The 20,607-nt window shown below is 45.7% G+C and overlaps 1 protein-coding gene across 1 annotated transcript in view; it reads right to left on the bottom strand.

The window, feature by feature from the left end:
• LOC134909715 (cytochrome P450 3A9-like) overlaps positions 1 to 20,607 on the bottom strand; it is a 78,400-nt gene that overhangs the window by 10,477 nt on the left and 47,316 nt on the right. Inside the window, exons 9-10 of the mRNA XM_063916909.1 lie at positions 12,743 to 12,818; positions 10,078 to 10,238 (exon numbers count right to left, since the gene is read on the bottom strand). Coding sequence (XP_063772979.1) covers positions 10,078 to 10,238; positions 12,743 to 12,818 — 237 coding nt within the window. The remainder of the gene's footprint in view (positions 1 to 10,077; positions 10,239 to 12,742; positions 12,819 to 20,607) is intronic.

Below are 20,607 nucleotides of genomic sequence, written 5' to 3'. Positions count from 1 at the left end.
CACTGAAGCCAGTTCTTTCTGGAAGAAGATCGACAGGGCCGAAATCTGAACCTTAATGGATCCCAATTTTAGGCCCATAGACAATCCTGCTTGCAGGAAATGCAGGAATCGACCCAGTTGAAATTCCTCTGTAGGGGCCTTCTTGGCCTCACACCACGCAACATATTTTTGCCAAATACGGTGATAATGTTTTGCCGTCACATCCTTCCTGGCTTTGATCAGGGTAGGGATGACTTCATCTGGAATGCCTTTTTCCTTCAGGATCCGGCGTTCAACCGCCATGCCGTCAAACGCAGCCGCGGTAAGTCTTGGAACAGACAAGGACCCTGCTGAAGCAGGTCTTTTCTTAGAGGTAGAGGCCACGGTTCCTCCGTGAGCATCCCTTGCAGTTCCGGGTACCAAGATCTTCTTGGCCAATCCGGAGCCACTAGTATAGTTCTTACTCCTCTCCTTCTTATGATTCTCAGTACCTTGGGTATGAGAGGCAGAGGAGGGAACACATATACCGACTGGTACACCCACAGTGTTACCAGAGCGTCCACCGCTATTGCCTGAGGGTCCCTTGACCTGGCGCAATACCTGTCTAGTTTTTTGTTGAGGCGGGACGCCATCATGTCCACCTTTGGTTTTTCCCAACGGTTTACAATCACTTGGAAGACTTCTGGATGAAGTCCCCACTCCCCCGGGTGGAGGTCGTGTCTGCTGAGGAAGTCTGCTTCCCAGTTGTCCACTCCCGGAATGAACACTGCTGACAGTGCTATCACATGATTTTCCGCCCAGCGGAGAATCCTTGCAGCTTCTGCCATTGCCCTCCTGCTTCTTGTGCCGCCCTGTCTGTTTACGTGGGCGACCGCCGTGATGTTGTCCGACTGGATCAATACCGGTTGACCCTGAAGCAGAGGCATTGCTTGACACAGGGCATTGTAAATTGCCCTTAGTTCCAGGATATTTATGTGCAGAGACGTTTCCATGCTTGACCACAAGCCCTGGAAATTTCTTCCCTGTGTGACTGCTCCCCAACCTCTCAGGCTGGCATCCGTGGTCACCAGCATCCAATCCTGAATGCCGAATCTGCGGCCCTCTAGAAGATGAGCACTCTGTAACCACCACAGGAGAGACACCCTTGTCCTTGGAGATAGGGTTATCCGCTGATGCATCTGAAGATGCGATCCGGACCATTTGTCCAGCAGATCCCACTGAAAAATTCTTGCATGGAATCTTCCGAATGGAATCGCGTCGTACGACGCTACCATCTTTCCCAGGACTCTCGTGCACTGATGCACTGACACTTGGCCTGGTTTTAGGAGGTTCCGGACTAGCTCGGATAACTCCCTGGCCTTCTCCTCCGGGAGAAACACCTTTTTCTGGACTGTGTCCAGAATCATCCCTAGGAACAGTAAACGTGTTGTTGGAATCAGCTGTGATTTTGGGATATTTAGAATCCACCTGTGCTGACGTAGCACTACCTGAGATAGTGCTACTCCGACTTCTAACTGTTCTTTTGACCTTGCCCTTATCAGGAGATCGTCCAAGTAAGGGATAATTAAGACGCCTTCTTTTCGAAGGAGAATCATCATCTCGGCCATTACCTTGGTAAAGACCCAGGGTGCCGTGGACAATCCAAACGGCAGCGTCTGAAACTGATAATGACAGTCATGTACCACAAACCTGAGGTACCCTTGATGAGAAGGGAAAATTGGGACATGAAGGTAAGCATCTTTGATGTCCAGAGATACCATATAGTCCCCTTCCTCCAGGTTCGCTATCACTGCTCTGAGTGACTCCATCTTGAACTTGAACCTTTTTACATAAGTGTTCAAGGATTTCAGATTTAAAATTGGTCTCACCGAGCCGTCCGGCTTCGGTACCACAAACAGTGTGGAATAATACCCCTTTCCTTGTTGCAGGAGGGGTACCTTGATTATCACCTGCTGGGAATACAGCTTGTGAATGGCTTCCAATACTGCCTCCCTGTCGGAGGGAGACGTTGGTAATGCAGACTTTAGGAACCGGCGAGGGGGAGATGTCTCGAATTCTAATTTGTAACCCTGAGATACTACCTGCAGAATCCAAGGGTCCACTTGCGAGTGAGCCCACTGCGCGCTGAAATTTTTGAGACGGGCCCCCACCGTGCCTGAGTCCGCTTGTAAAGCCCCAGCGTCATGCTGAAGCTTTTGTAGCAGCGGGACCGGGCTTCTGCTCCTGGGAAGGGGCTGCCTGATGCAGCTTTTTCCCTCTTTCTCTGCCCCTGGGCAAAAAGGAGTGGCCTTTTGCCCGCCTGCCCTTATGGGAACGAAAGGACTGATTTTGAAAAGACTGTCTTTTTCTGTTGAGAGGCGACATGAGGTAAAAAGGTGGATTTTCCAGCAGTTGCAGTGGCCACCAGGTCCGATAGACCAACCCCAAATAACTCCTCCCCTTTATACGGCAATACTTCCATATGTCGTTTTGAATCCGCATCGCCTGACCACTGTCGTGTCCATAAAGCTCTCCTGGCTGAAATGGACATCGCACTTACTCTTGATGCCAGGGTGCAAATATCCCTCTGTGCATCTCGTATATATAGTAAAGCATCCTTTAAATGCTCTAAAGTTAATAATATAGTGTCCCTATCCAGGGTATCAATATTTTCAGTCAGGGATTCTGACCAAGCCACCCCAGCACTACACATCCAGGCTGAGGCAATCGCAGGTCGTAGTATAACACCAGTATGTGTGTATATACTTTTTAGGACATTTTCCAGCCTTCTATCAGCTGGTTCCTTGAGGGCGGCCGTATCTGGAGACGGCAACGCCACTTGTTTTGATAAGCGTGTGAGCGCTTTATCTACCCTAGGGGGGGTTTCCCAACGCGCCCTAACTTCTGGCGGGAAAGGATATAGTGCTAATAATTTATTAGAAATTAGCAGTTTCTTATCGGGGGAAACCCACGCTTTATCACACACCTCATTTAATTCATCTGACTCAGGAAAAACCACAGGCAGCTTTTTCACTCCCCACATAATACCCCTTTTTGTGGTACTTGTAGTGTCAGAAAATAAGAATTTACTTACCGATAATTCTATTTCTCGGAGTCCGTAGTGGATGCTGGGGTTCCTGAAAGGACCATGGGGAATAGCGGCTCCGCAGGAGACAGGGCACAAAAGTAAAGCTTTTACAGGTCAGGTGGTGTGTACTGGCTCCTCCCCCTATGACCCTCCTCCAGACTCCAGTTAGGTACTGTGCCCGGACGAGCGTACACAATAAGGGAGGATTTTGAATCCCGGGTAAGACTCATACCAGCCACACCAATCACACCGTACAACTTGTGATCTAAACCCAGTTAACAGTATGATAACAGAGGAGCCTCTGAAAGATGGCTTCCTAAACAATAACCCGAATTAGTTAACAATAACTATGTACAAGTATTGCAGATAATCCGCACTTGGGATGGGCGCCCAGCATCCACTACGGACTCCGAGAAATAGAATTATCGGTAAGTAAATTCTTATTTTCTCTATCGTCCTAAGTGGATGCTGGGGTTCCTGAAAGGACCATGGGGATTATACCAAAGCTCCCAAACGGGCGGGAGAGTGCGGATGACTCTGCAGCACCGAATGAGAGAACTCCAGGTCCTCCTTTGCCAGGGTATCAAATTTGTAAAAATTTACAAACGTGTTCTCCCCTGACCACGTAGCTGCTCGGCAGAGTTGTAATGCCGAGATCCCTCGGGCAGCCGCCCAAGATGAGCCCACCTTCCTTGCGGAATGGGCCTTAACAGATTTAGGCTGTGGCAGGCCTGCCACAGAATGTACAAGTTGAATTTTGTTACAAATCCAACGAGCAATCGACTGCTTAGAAGCAGGTGCACCCAACTTGTTGGGTGCATACAGTATAAACAGCGAGTCAGATTTTCTGACTCCAGCCGTCCTTTAAATGTATATTTTTAAAGCTCTGACAACGTCCAACAACTTGGAGTCCTTCAAGTCGTCTGTAGCCGCAGGCACTACAATAGGCTGGTTCAGGTGAAACGCTGATACCACCTTAGGGAGAAAATGCGGACGCGTCCGCAGCTCTGCCCTATGTCGAATGGAAAATTAAATAAGGGCTTTTATAAAACAAAGCCGCCAGTTCAGATACTCTCCCGGCCGAAGCCAGGGCCAGTAACATAGTCACTTTCCATGTGAGATATTTCAAATCCACATTCTTTAGTGGTTCAAACCAATTGGATTTGAGGAAATCTAAAACTACATTTAGATCCCACGGTGCCACCTTAGGCACCACAGGAGGCTGTATATGCAGTACTCCTTTGATAAAAATCTGGACCTCAGGGACTGAGGCCAATTCTTTTTGGAAGAATATTGATAGGGCCGAAATTTGAACCTTAATAGATCCCAATTTGAGACCCATAGACAATCCTGATTGCAGGAAATGTAGGAAAACGACCCAGTTGAAATTCCTCCATCGGAGCACTCCGCTGCTCGCACCACGCAACATATTTTCGCCAAATACGGCGATAATGCTTCGCGGTGACTTCCTTCCTTGCCTTTATCAAGGTAGGAATGACTTCTTCTGGAATGCCTTTTCCTTTTAGGATCTGGCATTCAAACGCCATGCCGTCAAACGCAGCCGCGGTAAGTCTTGAAAAAGACAAGGACCCTGCTGAAGCAGGTCCCTTCTCAGAAGTAGAGGCCACGGATCGTCCGTGACCATCTCTTGAAGTTCCGGGTACCAAGTCCTTCTTGGCCAATCCGGAGCCACTAGTCTTACTCCTCTTTGCCGTATAATCCTCAATACCTTTGGTATGAGAGGCAGAGGAGGAAACACATATACGGACTGGTACACCCAAGGTGTTACCAACGCGTCCACAGCTATTGCCTGCGGATCTCTTGACCTGGCGCAATAACTGTCCAGTGTCTTGTTGAGGCGAGACGCCATCATGTCCACCATTGGTTTTACCCAACGGTTTAATAGCATGTGGAAAACTTCTGGATGAAGTACCCACTCTCCCGGGTGAAGGTCGTGTCTGCTGAGGAAGTCTGCTTCCCAGTTATCCACGCCCGGGATGAATACTGCTGACAGTGCTATCACGTGATTCTCCGCCCAGCGAAGGATCCTGGCAGCTTCTGCCATTCTGTTTCTTGTGCCGCCCTGTCTGTTTACATGGGCGACTGCCGTGATGTTGTCCGACTGGATCAACACCGGTCTTCCTTGAAGCAGAGGTTCCGCCTGGCTTAGAGCATTGTAGATTGCTCTTAGTCCCAGAATGCTTATGTGAAGAGACTTTTTCAGGCTCGACCACACTCCCTGGAAATTTCTTCCCTGTGTGACTGCTCCCCAGCCTCTCAGGCTGGCATCCGTGGTCACCAGGATCCAATCCTGCATGCCGAATCTGCGGCCCTCCAATAGATGAGCCTCCTGCAACCACCACAGAAGGGATACCCTTGTCCTCGGCGACAGGGTTATCCGCAGGTGCATCTGAAGATGCGACCCTGACCATTTGTCCAACAGATCCCTTTGCATGGAATCTGCCGAAAGGGATTGCTTCGTAAGAAGCTACCATTTTTTCCCAGGACTCTTGTGCATTGATGTACAGACACCTTTCCTGGTTTTAGGAGGTTCCTGACCAGGTCAGATAACTCCTTGGCTTTTTCTTCGGGAAGAAAAACCTTTTTCTGAACTGTGTCCAGAATCATCCCCAGGAACAGCAGACGAGTTGTCGGCATTAATTGGGATTTTGGAATATTCAGAATCCATCCGTGCTGCTTTAGCACCTCTTGAGATAGTGCTAAACCCATCTCTAGCTGTTCTCTGGACCTTGCCCTTATTAGGAGATCGTCCAAGTATGGGATAATTAATACGCCTTTTCTTCGAAGAAGAAATATTATCTCGGCCATTACCTTTGTAAAGACCCGAGGTGCCGTGGACAAACCAAACGGCAGCGTCTGAAACTGATAGTGACAGTTTTGTACAACGAACCTGAGGTACCCCTGGTGTGAGGGGTAATTGGAACGTGGAGATACGCATCCTTGATGTCCAAGGATACCATAAAGTCCCCTTCTTCCAGGTTCGCTATCACTGCTCTGAGTGACTCCATCTTGAACTTGAACTTCTTTATGTACAGGTTCAAGGACTTCAGATTTAGAATAGGCCTTACCGAGCCATCCGGCTTCGGTACCACAAAAAGAGTGGAATAATACCCCTTCCCTTGTTGTAGAAGAGGTACCTTGACTATCACCTGCTGAGAATACAGCTTGTGAATGGCTTCCAAAACCGTCTCCCTTTCTGAGGGGGACGTTGGTAAAGCCGACTTCAGGAAACGGCGAGGTGGCTCTGTCTCTAATTTCAACCTGTACCCCTGAGATATTATCTGCAGGATCCAGGGATTTACCTGCGAGTGAGCCCACTGCGCGCTGTAATTTTTGAGACGACCGCCTACCGCCCCCAAGTCCGCTTGCGAAGCCCCAGCGTCATGCTGAGGCTTTTGTAGAAGCCGGGGAGGGCTTCTGTTCCTGGGAAGGAGCTGCCTGTTGCTGTCTCTTCCCTCGTCCTCTGCCTCGTGGCAGATATGAATAGCCCTTTGCTCTCTTATTTTTAAAGGAACGAAAAGGCTGCGGTTGAAAAGTCGGTGCCTTTTTCTGTTGGGGAGTGACTTGAGGTAGAAAGGTGGATTTCCCGGCCGTAGCCGTGGCCACCAAATCCGATAGACCGACCCCAAATAACTCCTCTACGCATCGCCTGTCCACTGTCGTGTCCATAAAGCTCTTCTGGCCGAAATGGACATAGCACTTACCCGTGATGCCAGTGTGCAGATATCTCTCTGTGCATCACGCATATAAAGAAATGCATCCTTTATTTGTTCTAACGACAGTAAAATATTGTCCCCGTCCAGGGTATCAATATTTTCGATCAGGGACTCTGACCAAACTACCCCAGCACTGCACATCCAGGCAGTCGCAATAGCTGGTCGTAGTATAACACCTGCATGTGTGTATATACCTTTTTGGATATTTTCCATCCTCCTATCTGATGGATCTTTAAGTGCGGCCGTCTCAGGAGAGGGTAACGCCACTTGTTTTGATAAGCGTGTTAGCGCTTTGTCCACCCTAGGAGGTGTTTCCCAGCGCTCCCTAACCTCTGGCGGGAAAGGGTATAAAGCCAATAACTTCTTTGAAATTAGCAGTTTTTTATCGGGGCACCCCACGCTTCATCACACACGTCATTTAATTCTTCTGATTCGGTAAAAACTACTGGTAGTTTTTTCACACCCCACATAATACCCTGTTTAGTGGTACCTGTAGTATCAGCTAAATGTAACATCTCCTTTATTGCCAAAATCATATAACGTGTGGCTTTACTGGAAAATACGGTTGATTCGTCACCTTCACCACCGGAATCAGTGCCTGTGTCTGGGTCTGTGTCGACCGACTGAGGCAAGGGGCGTTTTACAGCCCCTGACGGTGTTTGAGGCGCCTGGACAGGCACTAATTGAGTGTCCGGCCGCCTCATGTCGGCAAACGACTGCTTAAGCGAGTTGACGCTATCCCGTAATTCCACAAATAAAGGCATCCATTCTGGTGTCGACCCCCTAGGAGGTGACATCCTCATATTTGGCAATTGCTCCGCCTCCACACCAATAACGTCCTCATACATGTCGACACACACGTACCGACACACAGCAGACACACAGGGAATGCTCTATACGAAGACAGGACCCACTAGCCCTTTGGGGAGACAGAGGGAGAGTCTGCCAGCACACACCAAAAAGCGCTATATATGACAGAGATAGCCTTATGATTAAGTGCTCCCTTATAGCTGCTTTTATATTGATATATTGCCATTTATTTTGCCCCCCCTCTCTGTTATACCCTGTTTCTGTAGTGCAGTGCAGGGGAGAGACCTGGGAGCCTTCCTGACCAGCGGAGCTGTGACAGAAAATGGCGCCGTGTGCTGAGGAGATAGGCCCCGCCCCTTTTCCGGCGGGCTCGTCTCCCGCTATTTAGTACATTTAGGCAGGGGTAAATATCTCCATATAGCCTCTGGGGCTATATGTGAGGTATTTTTAGCCTTTTTAAAGGTTTTCATTTGCCTCCCAGGGCGCCCCCCTCCCCCCAGCGCCCTGCACCCTCAGTGACTGCCGTGTGAAGTGTGCTGAGAGGAAAATGGCGCACAGCTGCAGTGCTGTGCGCTACCTTAAGAAGACTGCAGGAGTCTTCAGCCGCCGATTCTGGACCTCTTCTTGCTTCAGCATCTGTGAGGGGGCCGGCGGCGTGGCTCCGGTGACCATCCAGGCTGTACCTGTGATCGTCCCTCTGGAGCTTCATGTCCAGTAGCCAAGAAGCCAATCCATCCTGCACGCAGGTGAGTTCACTTCTTCTCCCCTCTGTCCCTCGTTGCAGTGATCCTGTTGCCAGCAGGAATCACTGTAAAATAAAAAAAAAAAACCTAAGCTAAACTCTCTAAGCAGCTCTTTATGAGAGCCACCTAGAATTGCACCCTTCTCGGCCGGGCACAAAAATCTAACTGGAGTCTGGAGGAGGGTCATAGGGGGAGGAGCCAGTACACACCACCTGACCTGTAAAAGCTTTACTTTTGTGCCCTGTCTCCTGCGGAGCCGCTATTCCCCATGGTCCTTTCAGGAACCCCAGCATCCACTTAGGACGATAGAGAAATGTGTAAAACCTCCCTCATAGCCGTGATCATGTAATGTGTGGCCCTACTGGACATTACGTTCGTTTCCTCACCGTCGACACTGGACTCAGTATCCGTGTCTGGGTCTGTGTCGACCACCTGAGGTAGCGGGCGTTTTAGCGCCCCTGACGGTGCCTGAGACGCCTGGACCGGCACTAATTGATTTGCCGGCTGTCTCATGTCGTCGACAGTTTTTTTGCAACTTACTAACACTATCACGCAATGCTTTAAACACGACCATCCAGTCAGGTGTCGACTCCCTAGGGGGTGACATCACTAACACAGGCAATTGCTCTGATTCCACCTCATTTTCCTCTTCATACATGTCGACACAATCGTACCGACACCCAGCACACACACAGGGAATGCTCTGATAGAGGACAGGACCCCACTAGCCCTTTGGGGGGACAGAGGGAGAGTTTGCCAGCACACACCAGAGCGCTATATATATACAGGGATAACCTTATATAAGTGTTTCTCCCTTTTATAGCTGCTGTTTATATTAGCTGCCAATAGTGCCCCCCCTCTCTTGTTTCCACCCTGTTAACGTAGTGTACTGCAGGGGAGAGTCAGGGAGCTGTCCTTCCAGCGGAGCTGTGAGGGAAAATGGCGCTGGTGTGCTGAGGAGAATAGGCTCCGCCCCCTTCTCGGCGGCGTCTTCTCCCGCTTTTTCTGGAAAAATGGCAGGGGATAAAATACATCCATATAGCCTAGGAGCTATATGTGATGTATTTCTTTTTTGCCACATAAGGTATTTCATGTTTTATTGCGTCCCAGGGCGCTCCCCCCCAGCGCCCTGCACCCTCAGTGACCGGAGTGTGAAGTGTGCTGAGAGCAATGGCGCACAGCTGCGGTGCTGTGCGCTACCTTATCCTGAAGACCGGAACGTCTTCTGCCGCCGATTTCACCGGACCTCTTCGTTCTTCAGCATCTGTAAGGGGGCCGGCGGCGCGGCTCCGGGACCCATCCAGGCTGAACCTGTGATCGTCCCTCTGGAGCTAATGTCCAGTAGCCAAGAAGCCCAATCCATCCTGCACGCAGGTGAGTTCGCTTCTTCTCCCCTTAGTCCCACGTTGCAGTGAGCCTGTTGCCAACAGGACTCACTGAAAATAAAAAACCTAAATATACTTTTACTTCTAAGCAGCTCAGGAGAGCCACCTAGATTGCACCCTTCTCGGCCGGGCACAAAATCTTAACTGAGGCTTGGAGGAGGGTCATAGGGGGAGGAGCCAGTGCACACCAGGTAGTCCTAAAGCTTTTACTTTGTGCCCAGTCTCCTGCGGAGCCGCTATTCCCCATGGTCCTTAAGGAAGGCCCAGCATCCACTAGGACGTTAGAGAAAAATAGATTTAATCCGTTTATCATGAATTACAGTCAGTAGACAGCTGATATTCTGCATACTTCTCACCTTGTCAGGAAGAAAAGAGTCAACTTCTTCCTGTAGCCTCTGCTGAACATCAGGGTGGGTTGCCAGGTTATAAAAGAGGTAGGTTAATGTCACACTTGTTGTCTCGAAACCAGCCAGTATAAAAATAATGGCCTGAGCCATTATTTCTGTATCTGTCAGAGCTGTTAGGGTAAACACAGACATGTTCTGAATCAAGAAACCCACTATAATAGTTTCCTGAAGAGGTATTTGATGTCACAAAACCTTACTATAAAACGGACATCTAGATTGTAGAGATTAAGGGCCTAATTCAGACCTTATCGCTGCAGCATATTTTTTCTCTTATGGGCAAAACCATGTGCACTGCAGGTGCAGCGGATATAACATGTGGAGACACAGGGGGTAATTCCAAGTTGATCGCAGCAGGATATTTTTTTAGCAGTTGGGCAAAACCATGTGCACTGCAGGGGGGCCAGATATAACATTTGCAGAGAGAGTTAGATTTGGGTGGGTTATTTTGTTTCTGTGCAGGGTAAATACTGGCTGCTTTATTTTTCCACTGCAATTTAGATTGCAGATTGAACTCACCACACCCAAATCTATCTCTCTCTGCACATGTTATATCTGCCCCCCCCTGCAGTGCACATGGTTTTGCCCAACTGCTAAAAAATTTCCTACTGCGATCAACTTGGAATTACCCCCACAGTTAGAATTGGGTGGGGTGTGTTCAAACTGAAATCTAAATTGCAGTGTAAAACTAAAGCATCCAGTATTTACCCTGCACAGAAACAATGGCCCTCATTCCGAGTTGTTCGCTCGGTGTTTTTCATCGCATCGCAGTGAGAATCCGCTTAGTGCGCATGCGCAATGTTCGCACTGCGACTGCGCCAAGTAATTTTGCTATGAAGAAAGTATTTTTACTCACGGCTTTTTCATCGCTCCGGCGATCGTAATGTGATTGACAGGAAATGGGTGTTACTGGGCGGAAACACGGCGTTTTAGGGGCGTGTGACTGAAAACGCTACCGTTTCCGGAAAAAACGCAGGAGTGGCCGGAGAAACGGTGGGAGTGCCTGGGCGAACGCTGGGTGTGTTTATGACGTCAACCAGGAACGACAAGCATTGAAATGATCGCACAGGCAGAGTAAGTCTGAAGCTACTCTAAAACTGCTACGAGGTTTGTGATCGCAATATTGCGAATACATCGGTCGCACTATTAAGAAGCTAAGATTCACTCCCAGTAGGCGTAGGCTTAGCGTGTGTAACTCTGCTACATTCGCCTTGCGAGCGAACAACTCGGAATGAGGGCCAATATAATCCACCCAAATCTAACTCTCTCTGCACATGTTATATCTGCCACACCTGCAGTGCACATGGTTTTGACCATTAGAGAAAGATTTTTCTCCTGCGATAAGGTCTGAATTAGGCCCTAAGTCGTGTAATATTAACATGGGTTTTATTAAAACTACCATGTACAACTGCAAATTCTTTTTTTATTCCATGTAGGGCAAATACTAAATGATCTAGCATGTTCCTCATACATGCTGCACAGTTCTATATTAACACAGCATATTATAATTTAGATGGTCTAGACCAGAGGTGGCCAAAGCATCTATCACAATCAACTGTTCCACTGCAAGCATTCAACCGGTAGAGCGCGGTGGATGTCAGCAGCAGCCAAAAACAATAAGGTTGATTCTTACTGCTAGCCCTTCTGAAGCCACTGCTTCCAGTATATGCTGCAGCCTGCCTTACTGTAACTGGGCAGGAGAGACACTGACACCAGTTCCAGAGAGTAAGTGCATTTCTAGAACTGTAGAAGTGTCCTCAGCTCCCAGGTTTCTCCTTGCCCCACAGCTGAGTACCAGTCCCAGTGGTGTGTGCCCGCTGCCACACCTCTCTCTTAATGCCACTTTGCCTCTTAATGTAGCTATGAACGTATGGCTGCTTCGCTGTCTGCCCGGCAGGGTGGCTGACACCTGTTACCTGCATATCTCCCAAACAGAGGCGTCACTAAGGGGGAGCGGACCACACCTGGGTGTCACCCTCCTCTTTAGTTACTGGGAGTCCAGTGCTGCACTGTGACATTACTATGCAGCAGCCATATCCTGTCACTAATGATCTGGCAGTGCAGGAAGAGTCTCAGGAGGGCAGCCCAGTATCTCCTGGAATGCTGGGCACACCCCTGGAGTGATGTAAACGGGTGCTTCCTGCAAGGCCATGCCCCCTACCTGCAAGGCCAAGTCCCCTTAATGTGAGGCCATCCCTGGTCAAGACCATGCCCCACTCATAACTGTAAGCATCTCATGTAGACACGGGTATAAGTCCAACACAGAAAAAAACAAAACTTTTCCGTATGGCATATATGTAATAAAAAGAAGTATAAGCAGACAGAAGCATACCTGCCCTGTGTATCCCTCTATGCCAGGCATTCCCAACCGCGGTCCTCAAGGCACACCAACAGTGCAGGTTTTAGTGATATCCAGGCTTCAGCACGGATGGTTAAATCAAAATAACTGAGGTACTAATTAAGTCACCTGTGTTCAAGCCTGGATATTACTAACACCAGGACTGTTAGTGTGCTTTGAGGACCGTGGCTGGGAAACAGTGCTCTATGCTAAGAGTCAGAGCAAGGCAGACAATCACATACATATTCAAAGTCATCAGAATTTTGGGATTCTCAATACCTTTCTGTTCCTTTTTCAATCCACTGATATCTTCAATTCTAGAATCCAACATAAGTTGCAGAAAATCCACACGGCTCTGTTGATAAAATATAACATTCAGAAATGATGCTATTTTTTACATATTCCTAAAATAATCTGTATTGATGTTATGTTAATTATATAGAGCTAAGATGGTGCCCTCCGTATACCATCCACAGCCAGGATGTCTTTCAATAATACTCCCAGTCGGCGGCACTCACGGCTCCCTCAGCAGGGAATAAGAGACAGAGTCACGGAGCTGGTCAACGTTTCAATGTTAATGATACAACATTTTCGTCAGGACATAAGACACAATGTGAACAAAACATACCTATATACCCGTGAGGCCGTCCATGCCGCCCGTCGTCCGCCCGCTTCACGTCCATCAAAAAATGACGTCATAGTGCCGCGCCAGACGCGGCGTCACGGAGAGCCCCATCACACCTGTGAATGAAATCATTGTAATAATCCATTACCAAACATGAGTGTAATCGGCAATAAAAATCACGTGATAATGAAAGACTGTTTTAAAAAAACTGTCAATGAAAATAACAGAACTATATGTATATGTATCACAAGTAGTAATGATATTAGAACTGAATAATGGTCTGCAATATATCTTATTAATGAAAAAACCATCAATATTTTATGACGAACCCTCAATATTTTATGATTTTATACATGTTATCACTCCTGCGCTGTTTAGACAAACAGCTATAAAGATAAAGGTATTTAATGAAACATGTAACATACTACAGTTAAAGGAAACAATGTAAGCCAGAGTGTTCGTTTAAACCTCTGGGTGTTAATGTGTCCAATAAAAAGATCCATCGGGCCTCCGCTTTCAAAAGAATTAACCCTCTGTCACCCCCACGTTTAAGTGGAGGGACGTGGTCAATAATCTGGTGTCTCAAAACCGCTAGAGAGTGGTTGGCATTTAAGAAATGTCGGGCGACCGGCTGGTCGCTCTTTCCAGTAGACAGGGCCGCTCTAATAGAGGCACGATGGCCTGCCATCCTTTCTTTAAATGTGCATTCGGTTTTGCCTATATAGTGCAAGCCGCAAGGGCAGTTTAACATATAAATGACAAACCTCGTGGAGCACGTTAATCTGTGCCTGATCTTATATCGTTTTCCCGTATAGGGGTGGCAAAAACTGTTGCCAACAATCATATGGCTGCAGGTGGTACAGCCGAGGCATTTAAAGCACCCAGCCTTCAAAGGATTTAAAAATGAAGAAGACAAAGGGTACGTTCACAGCTACATTAAGAGGCAAAGTGGCATTAAGAGAGAGGTGGCTGAATTGGATCGTCAATTAAAGGACACTGCCACCTACCAGAAACTTAACCATGACCCTACAGCCCGCTATAAACGAGAATTAGATCTGATCTTAGCGAGAGCAACTAATGAAGGCTTATTAACTAAGGAAGAATGTGAAGCATTAACCACTCCATTTCCGGTAACTCCTGTCCTTTATTCGATACCAAAGATCCATAAAGACAGCCGTCATCCACCAGCACGTCCTATCATTTCAGCACGCGGTTCCCTTTATCAGAGTATTTCCATTTTTCTGGACTTTCATCTCCAACCCTGTATCCAAGCTAAAGCATCTTGTCTTAAGGACACAACAGATTTACTAATTCAATTGGGGAGGATCATTGAAGTTCCTCAGAATTGCTTATTAGCCACCATTGATGTTAGCAATCTTTACACTTCGATACCTCATGAACAAGGGTTAATGGCGGTCAGGACCTTGATCACAAATAATCCTGTTTACAAAGGTCCTGATATTGATCTCTTTATGGAATTACTTAAATTTACTTTACAGCGCAATTATTTCTTATTCAATAACCAATATTATCTCTAGTTGCAAGGTTGTTCTATGGGTAGTAATGTTTCCCCTTCTGTTGCTAACAGTTTTATGTTTCAGGTGGAGGATTTATTATTCTTTTCAGAAGAAACCATTCATTCAAATGTTTTGTTATATTTGAGGTTCATAGATGACCTACTGGTCCTATGGACAGGTACACGTGATTCCCTTTCTAATCTCATTGATACGCATAATCAATCTACTACTCCAATTAAGCTAACCTACAATATTGATTCAGAAAGTGTCAATTATCTAGATGTACAGATTAATATCTGTGATGGCAAGAACACTACTAATATGTTTGTCAAACCGACTGATCGTAACAATATCTTGCTTCCCTCCAGTCATCATCCTAAAGCATTATTGAGTGGTCTTCCCTACTCACAGATGTTGAGAGTAAGACGAATTGTGAGTGATGAATCTAAAGTTGAGGCATCTCTTGATATCATGATTGCCAAATTTATTGAACGAGGTTATCATATAGATGAGTTAAACACGTTAAAATCTTGTGTTTTAAACATACCCCGTTCACAATTATTAGAGCCAGGAAAGAAGAAAAAAACCAATCAAGATAGGTTCATTTGGGTTAATAAACACAACACCCTCAGTAAGAAAATTAATCGGACGAGCAAACACTTTTGGCCCATAATTCAATCCGATCAACAATTAAGTTCATTATCAAACACCCGTTTAATGCCAGCCTACAAACGTTGGCGTAACTTGCGAGACCATTTGGTGAAAACCAATATTGAGTTACCTTCAGTCTCGTGCCACATCTAACCCTTTGTCTTCTTCATTTTTAAATCCTTTGAAGGCTGGGTGCTTTAAATGCCTCGGCTGTACCACCTGCAGCCATATGATTGTTGGCAACAGTTTTTGCCACCCTTATACGGGAAAACGATATAAGATCAGGCACAGATTAACGTGCTCCACGAGGTTTGTCATTTATATGTTAAGCTGCCCTTGCGGCTTGCACTATATAGGCAAAACCGAATGCACATTTAAAGAAAGGATGGCAGGCCATCGTGCCTCTATTAGAGCGGCCCTGTCTACTGGAAAGAGCGACCAGCCGGTCGCCCGACATTTCTTAAATGCCAACCACTCTCTAGCGGTTTTGAGACACCAGATTATTGACCACGTCCCTCCACTTAAACGTGGGGGTGACAGAGGGTTAATTCTTTTGAAAGCGGAGGCCCGATGGATCTTTTTATTGGACACATTAACACCCAGAGGTTTAAACGAACACTCTGGCTTACATTGTTTCCTTTAACTGTAGTATGTTACATGTTTCATTAAATACCTTTATCTTTATAGCTGTTTGTCTAAACAGCGCAGGAGTGATAACATGTATAAAATCATAAAATATTGAGGGTTCGTCATAAAATATTGATGGTTTTTTCATTAATAAGATATATTGCAGACCATTATTCAGTTCTAATATCATTACTACTTGTGATACATATACATATAGTTCTGTTATTTTCATTGACAGTTTTTTTTAAAACAGTCTTTCATTATCACGTGATTTTTATTGCCGATTACACTCATGTTTGGTAATGGATTATTACAATGATTTCATTCACAGGTGTGATGGGGCTCTCCGTGACGCCGCGTCTGGCGCGGCACTATGACGTCATTTTTTGATGGACGTGAAGCGGGCGGACGACAGGCGGCATGGACGGCCTCACGGGTATATAGGTATGTTTTGTTCACATTGTGTCTTATGTCCTGACGAAAATGTTGTATCATTAACATTGAAACGTTGACCAGCTCCGTGACTCTGTCTCTTATTCCCTGCTGAGGGAGCCGTGAGTGCCGCCGACTGGGAGTATTTATATTTATATACATATATATATTATATATATATATATATATATATATATATATATATATATATATATATATCCTCCTGTGTAAAGCACACCGTTTAAAGCAGCCTATCCACATAGAGACCAGCACACCAAATAGATGCAAAAAAGTATCTTTAGTGAAAAATTAAGCAGTACATCAATAAAGTTCCAAATAGCAGCAGTTGGTAAAAAATATTGTTGATAAATGCATGATGGCAGCTTAAAACCAAGGAACTTATCTGGTCAGCTCATGGATGCATTGTCCTGTATTGATAAGCCCTTTTTTGCATCTATTTGGTGTGCTGGTCTCTATGTGGATAGGCTGCTTTAAACGGTGTGCTTTACACAGGAGGATTTATGTTTGCAATATGAGATTGCAGCACCCGACATCTATAAGGAAATGAGTGCGGTTTCTTCCACTGGCATTTATATATATATATATATATATATATATATATATATATATATATATATATATATACACATACACACACACACACACACGCACACACACACACACACACACAGGTTGAATATCCCATATCCAAATTTTCCGAAATACGGAATATTCCGAAATACGGACTTTTTTGAGTGAGAGTGAGATAGTGAAATCTTTGTTTTCTGTGGCTCAATGTACACAAACTTTGTTTAATACACAACGTTATTAAAAATATTGTATTAAATGACCTTCAGGCTTTGTGTATTAGGTGTATATGAAACATTAATGAATGGTGTGAATGTACACACACTTTTTTTAGTGCACAAAGTTATTAAAAATATTGGCTAAAATGACCTTCAGGCTGTGTGTATAAGGTGTATATGTAACATAAATGCATTCTGTGCTTAGACTTGGGTCCCATCACCATGATATCTCATTATAGTATGCAATTATTCCAAAATACGGAAAAATCCGATATCCAAAATACTTCCGGTCCCAAGCATTTTGGATAAGGGATACTCAACCTGTATATTGTAACACTGTAGGGGGAACAGGCGCCATCTCCTGGGGTAGACTGCAGTGTGCAGCAGCTGAGAGACCATATAAGTCCAGTTTTGTGGTGCAGAAAATAAAAATAAACATCAAAAGAAAATGACTTGCCTGTCCGGCACTAACTATACACAAGATGTACCTGACTGTCTCTAAACAAAACACAAGAGTTTTTCCAGTAAGTACTGTGTGGCTCACACAGGTTTCCCTCACAGAGATTCTGCAGTTTCTCCCCAGGCAGTCTGCACACACTGATCAGGATAGCAGCCCTATAACACTCTTACACAGCTGGAAGCCCTGATTAGCCCTCTGTGAGGCCAAAGACCCGAACTGGGCCCAATGGCTGGAACTTGCCCCCTCTCTCTCTCCCAGGACCCTTATCCAGCTTTTCCAACAGACTGAAAAGCTGCTAACAAAACAAAAATTTTCCTGGAAGTTTCTTTTTTGTAAAACATGTAGGACAAGAACCTGGGACAAACATACCTGCCTTCAAACACTATTCCAGTGTTCCTGTCACATATCCCCCTCCCGTGTTTCGACCTAGGGGCCAGAACACTTGTAGCCCCTAAACAGAAGATGCGGGAGAACGCTTCTGCGTTGGCCAATTGTGTACCCGGCCTACGTTCAACAGTAAACTTAAAATATTCCAATGCTAGAAACCACCCAGTTACACAAGCATTCTGACCCCTATTTACATACATGCATTTTAAAGGGGCATGATCTGTCACTAGTTTGAACTGTATGTAATGCCCACTTAATGGCCAAAGCCTCCTTTTCCACAATAGCATACCTTCTTTCATGCTCATTGAGTTTCCTACTCAATTAAATTATAGGGAGTTCCTCCCCATCTCTGTTTTGGGACGACACGGCCCCTATCCCTACCTCTGAGGCATCCGTCTGTACAACAAATTCTTTTGAATAATCTGGTGTTATCACTACAGGTTGTGAACATAAAGCCACTTTTAACACTTGGAATGATTTTTCTGCATCAGGGTTCCATTTCACCATATTTCACTGCTTCCCTTTGGTAAGGTCTGACAACGGCACTGCTGTGGTCTCAAAATTAGGAATAAATCGTCTATAGTACCCTGTTATTCCCAAAAAAGCCTTTACATGTTTTTTATTCACTGGAGGCCAGTTTTGAATCGCGTCAATTTTATTCAATTGGGGTCTAATCAGACCTCTACCTATGGTGAAGCCCAAGTATTTCACCTCCTCCATCGCTAGGCAGCACTTCTTTGGGTTAGCAGTTAACCCTGCCTCTCTGATTGAGTCCAGCACTGCTTTTACTTTAACCAAGTGGAACCCCCAGTCCGGACTGTGAACTACCACATCATCCAAATAGGCAGCTGCATACTTTTTATGGGGCTTGAAAATCTTATCCATTGTCCGTTATACTGGTATAGCCCCTCCGGAACCGAAAAAGCTGTTTTTTCTTTTGCGCTATCAGTTAAAGGTATTTGCCAGTAACCTTTGGCCAGGTCCAACGTGGTGAGAAACCTGGCTGTTCCCTGCCTTTCTATAAGCTCATCCACACAGGGCATGGGGTATGCATCAAATTTGGACACCGCATTTAGCTTACTAAAATCATTACAGAAGCGTATGCTGCCGTCTGGTTTCGGGATTAGAACTATTGGGCTGGACCATTCACTGTTAGACTCCTCTATAATTCCAAGTTCTAAAATGTTTTTAAACTTCTTTAGAGACAGTTTCTCGCTGAGCTTCAGGAATACTATATGGCTTTAAATTGACCTTGACCCCAGGTTCTGTGACAATGTCATGCTTTATTATGACCATTCGGCCAGACAGCTCTGAAAATATCTCCCTATTTTGGATGAGAAACTCTTTAACCTGGTTGTTCTGATCAGCTGATAGTGTCTCTGACACCACTACTGTTGGAGGTGCTGACACAGAAGGGCAAGGCTCAGCTGACAGAGACAACCTATCCTTCCAGGGTTTTATTAAGTTAACATGGTAAACTTGTTCGGGTTTTCTCTTTCCCGGTTGGTATACTTTATAGTTAACCTCATTCACTTTTTCCCTGATCTCAAATGGTCCCTGCCATTTAGCTAAAAACTTGCTTTCCACAGTGGGTACCAAAACAAGAACTCTATCTCCAGGAGCAAATTCCCGTACCCTGGCATTCTGGTTATATACCCTCTGTTGAGCACTTTGAGCCTGTTCCATGTGCTCTCTGACAATAGGTACCACGGCTGCAATCCTATCCTGCATTTGTGTTACATGTTCAATAATGCTTTTATAAAAAATGGGATGTCCTTCCCACGTCTCTTTGGCAATGTCCAACAGCCCTCTGGGGTGTCTACCATACAATAAATCAAATGTAGATTACCCCGTAGAGGACTGAGGAACTTCTCTGATGGCCATTAACAAGTAGGGCAACAAACAATCCCAGTTTTTTCCATCTCTATCTACAACCTTTTTTAACATACTTTTTAATGTTTTATTAAACTTTTCTACCAACCCATCAGTTTGGGGATGGTAGACGGATGTCCTGAGGTGAGTGACCTTAAACAATTTGCACAATTCTTTCATGATCCTCAACATAAATGGGGTACCTTGGTCAGTCAAGATTTCTTTTGGTATTCCCAACCTACTAAAAACCTGCACCAGCTCCCTAGCTATCGCCTTAGTTGTGATATTGCGTAAAGGGATAGCCTCAGGATATCGAGTGGCATAATCCATTATTACCAGGATATACTGATGACCCAGAGCAGACTTTAACAAGGGACCCATGAGATCCATGGCTATTCTGTCAAACGGGACCTCTATAATAGGCATGGGAACAAGTGGGTTCCTGAAATGGGGTCTGGGGGCATGATACTGGCATTCAGGACAGGAAGAACAATATTCAGACACCTCTTTATAAACCCCTGGCCAAAAGAACCTTTGTAAAACTCTCCCAGTGTTTTTTTCTGCTCCTAAATGTCCTGCTGTAACGTGACTATGAGCTAAGTCTAACACTGTTCTCCTATAAGGCTGGGGAACTACCAGCTGTTCCACCACATCCTCACCCCTTTTGACCATTTGGTACAAGAGCTCATTATAGATGGCCATGTGCGGATACGTAATCCTGTCACCTGGTACCACAGGTTCCCCATTAATAAATGTAACATTCTCTC

The sequence above is a fragment of the Pseudophryne corroboree genome, chromosome 4 (genome assembly GCF_028390025.1).
Source record: "Pseudophryne corroboree isolate aPseCor3 chromosome 4, aPseCor3.hap2, whole genome shotgun sequence".
Classification (NCBI taxonomy): Eukaryota; Metazoa; Chordata; class Amphibia; order Anura; family Myobatrachidae; genus Pseudophryne; species Pseudophryne corroboree.
This window is presented reverse-complemented; position numbering and strand designations above follow the sequence as displayed.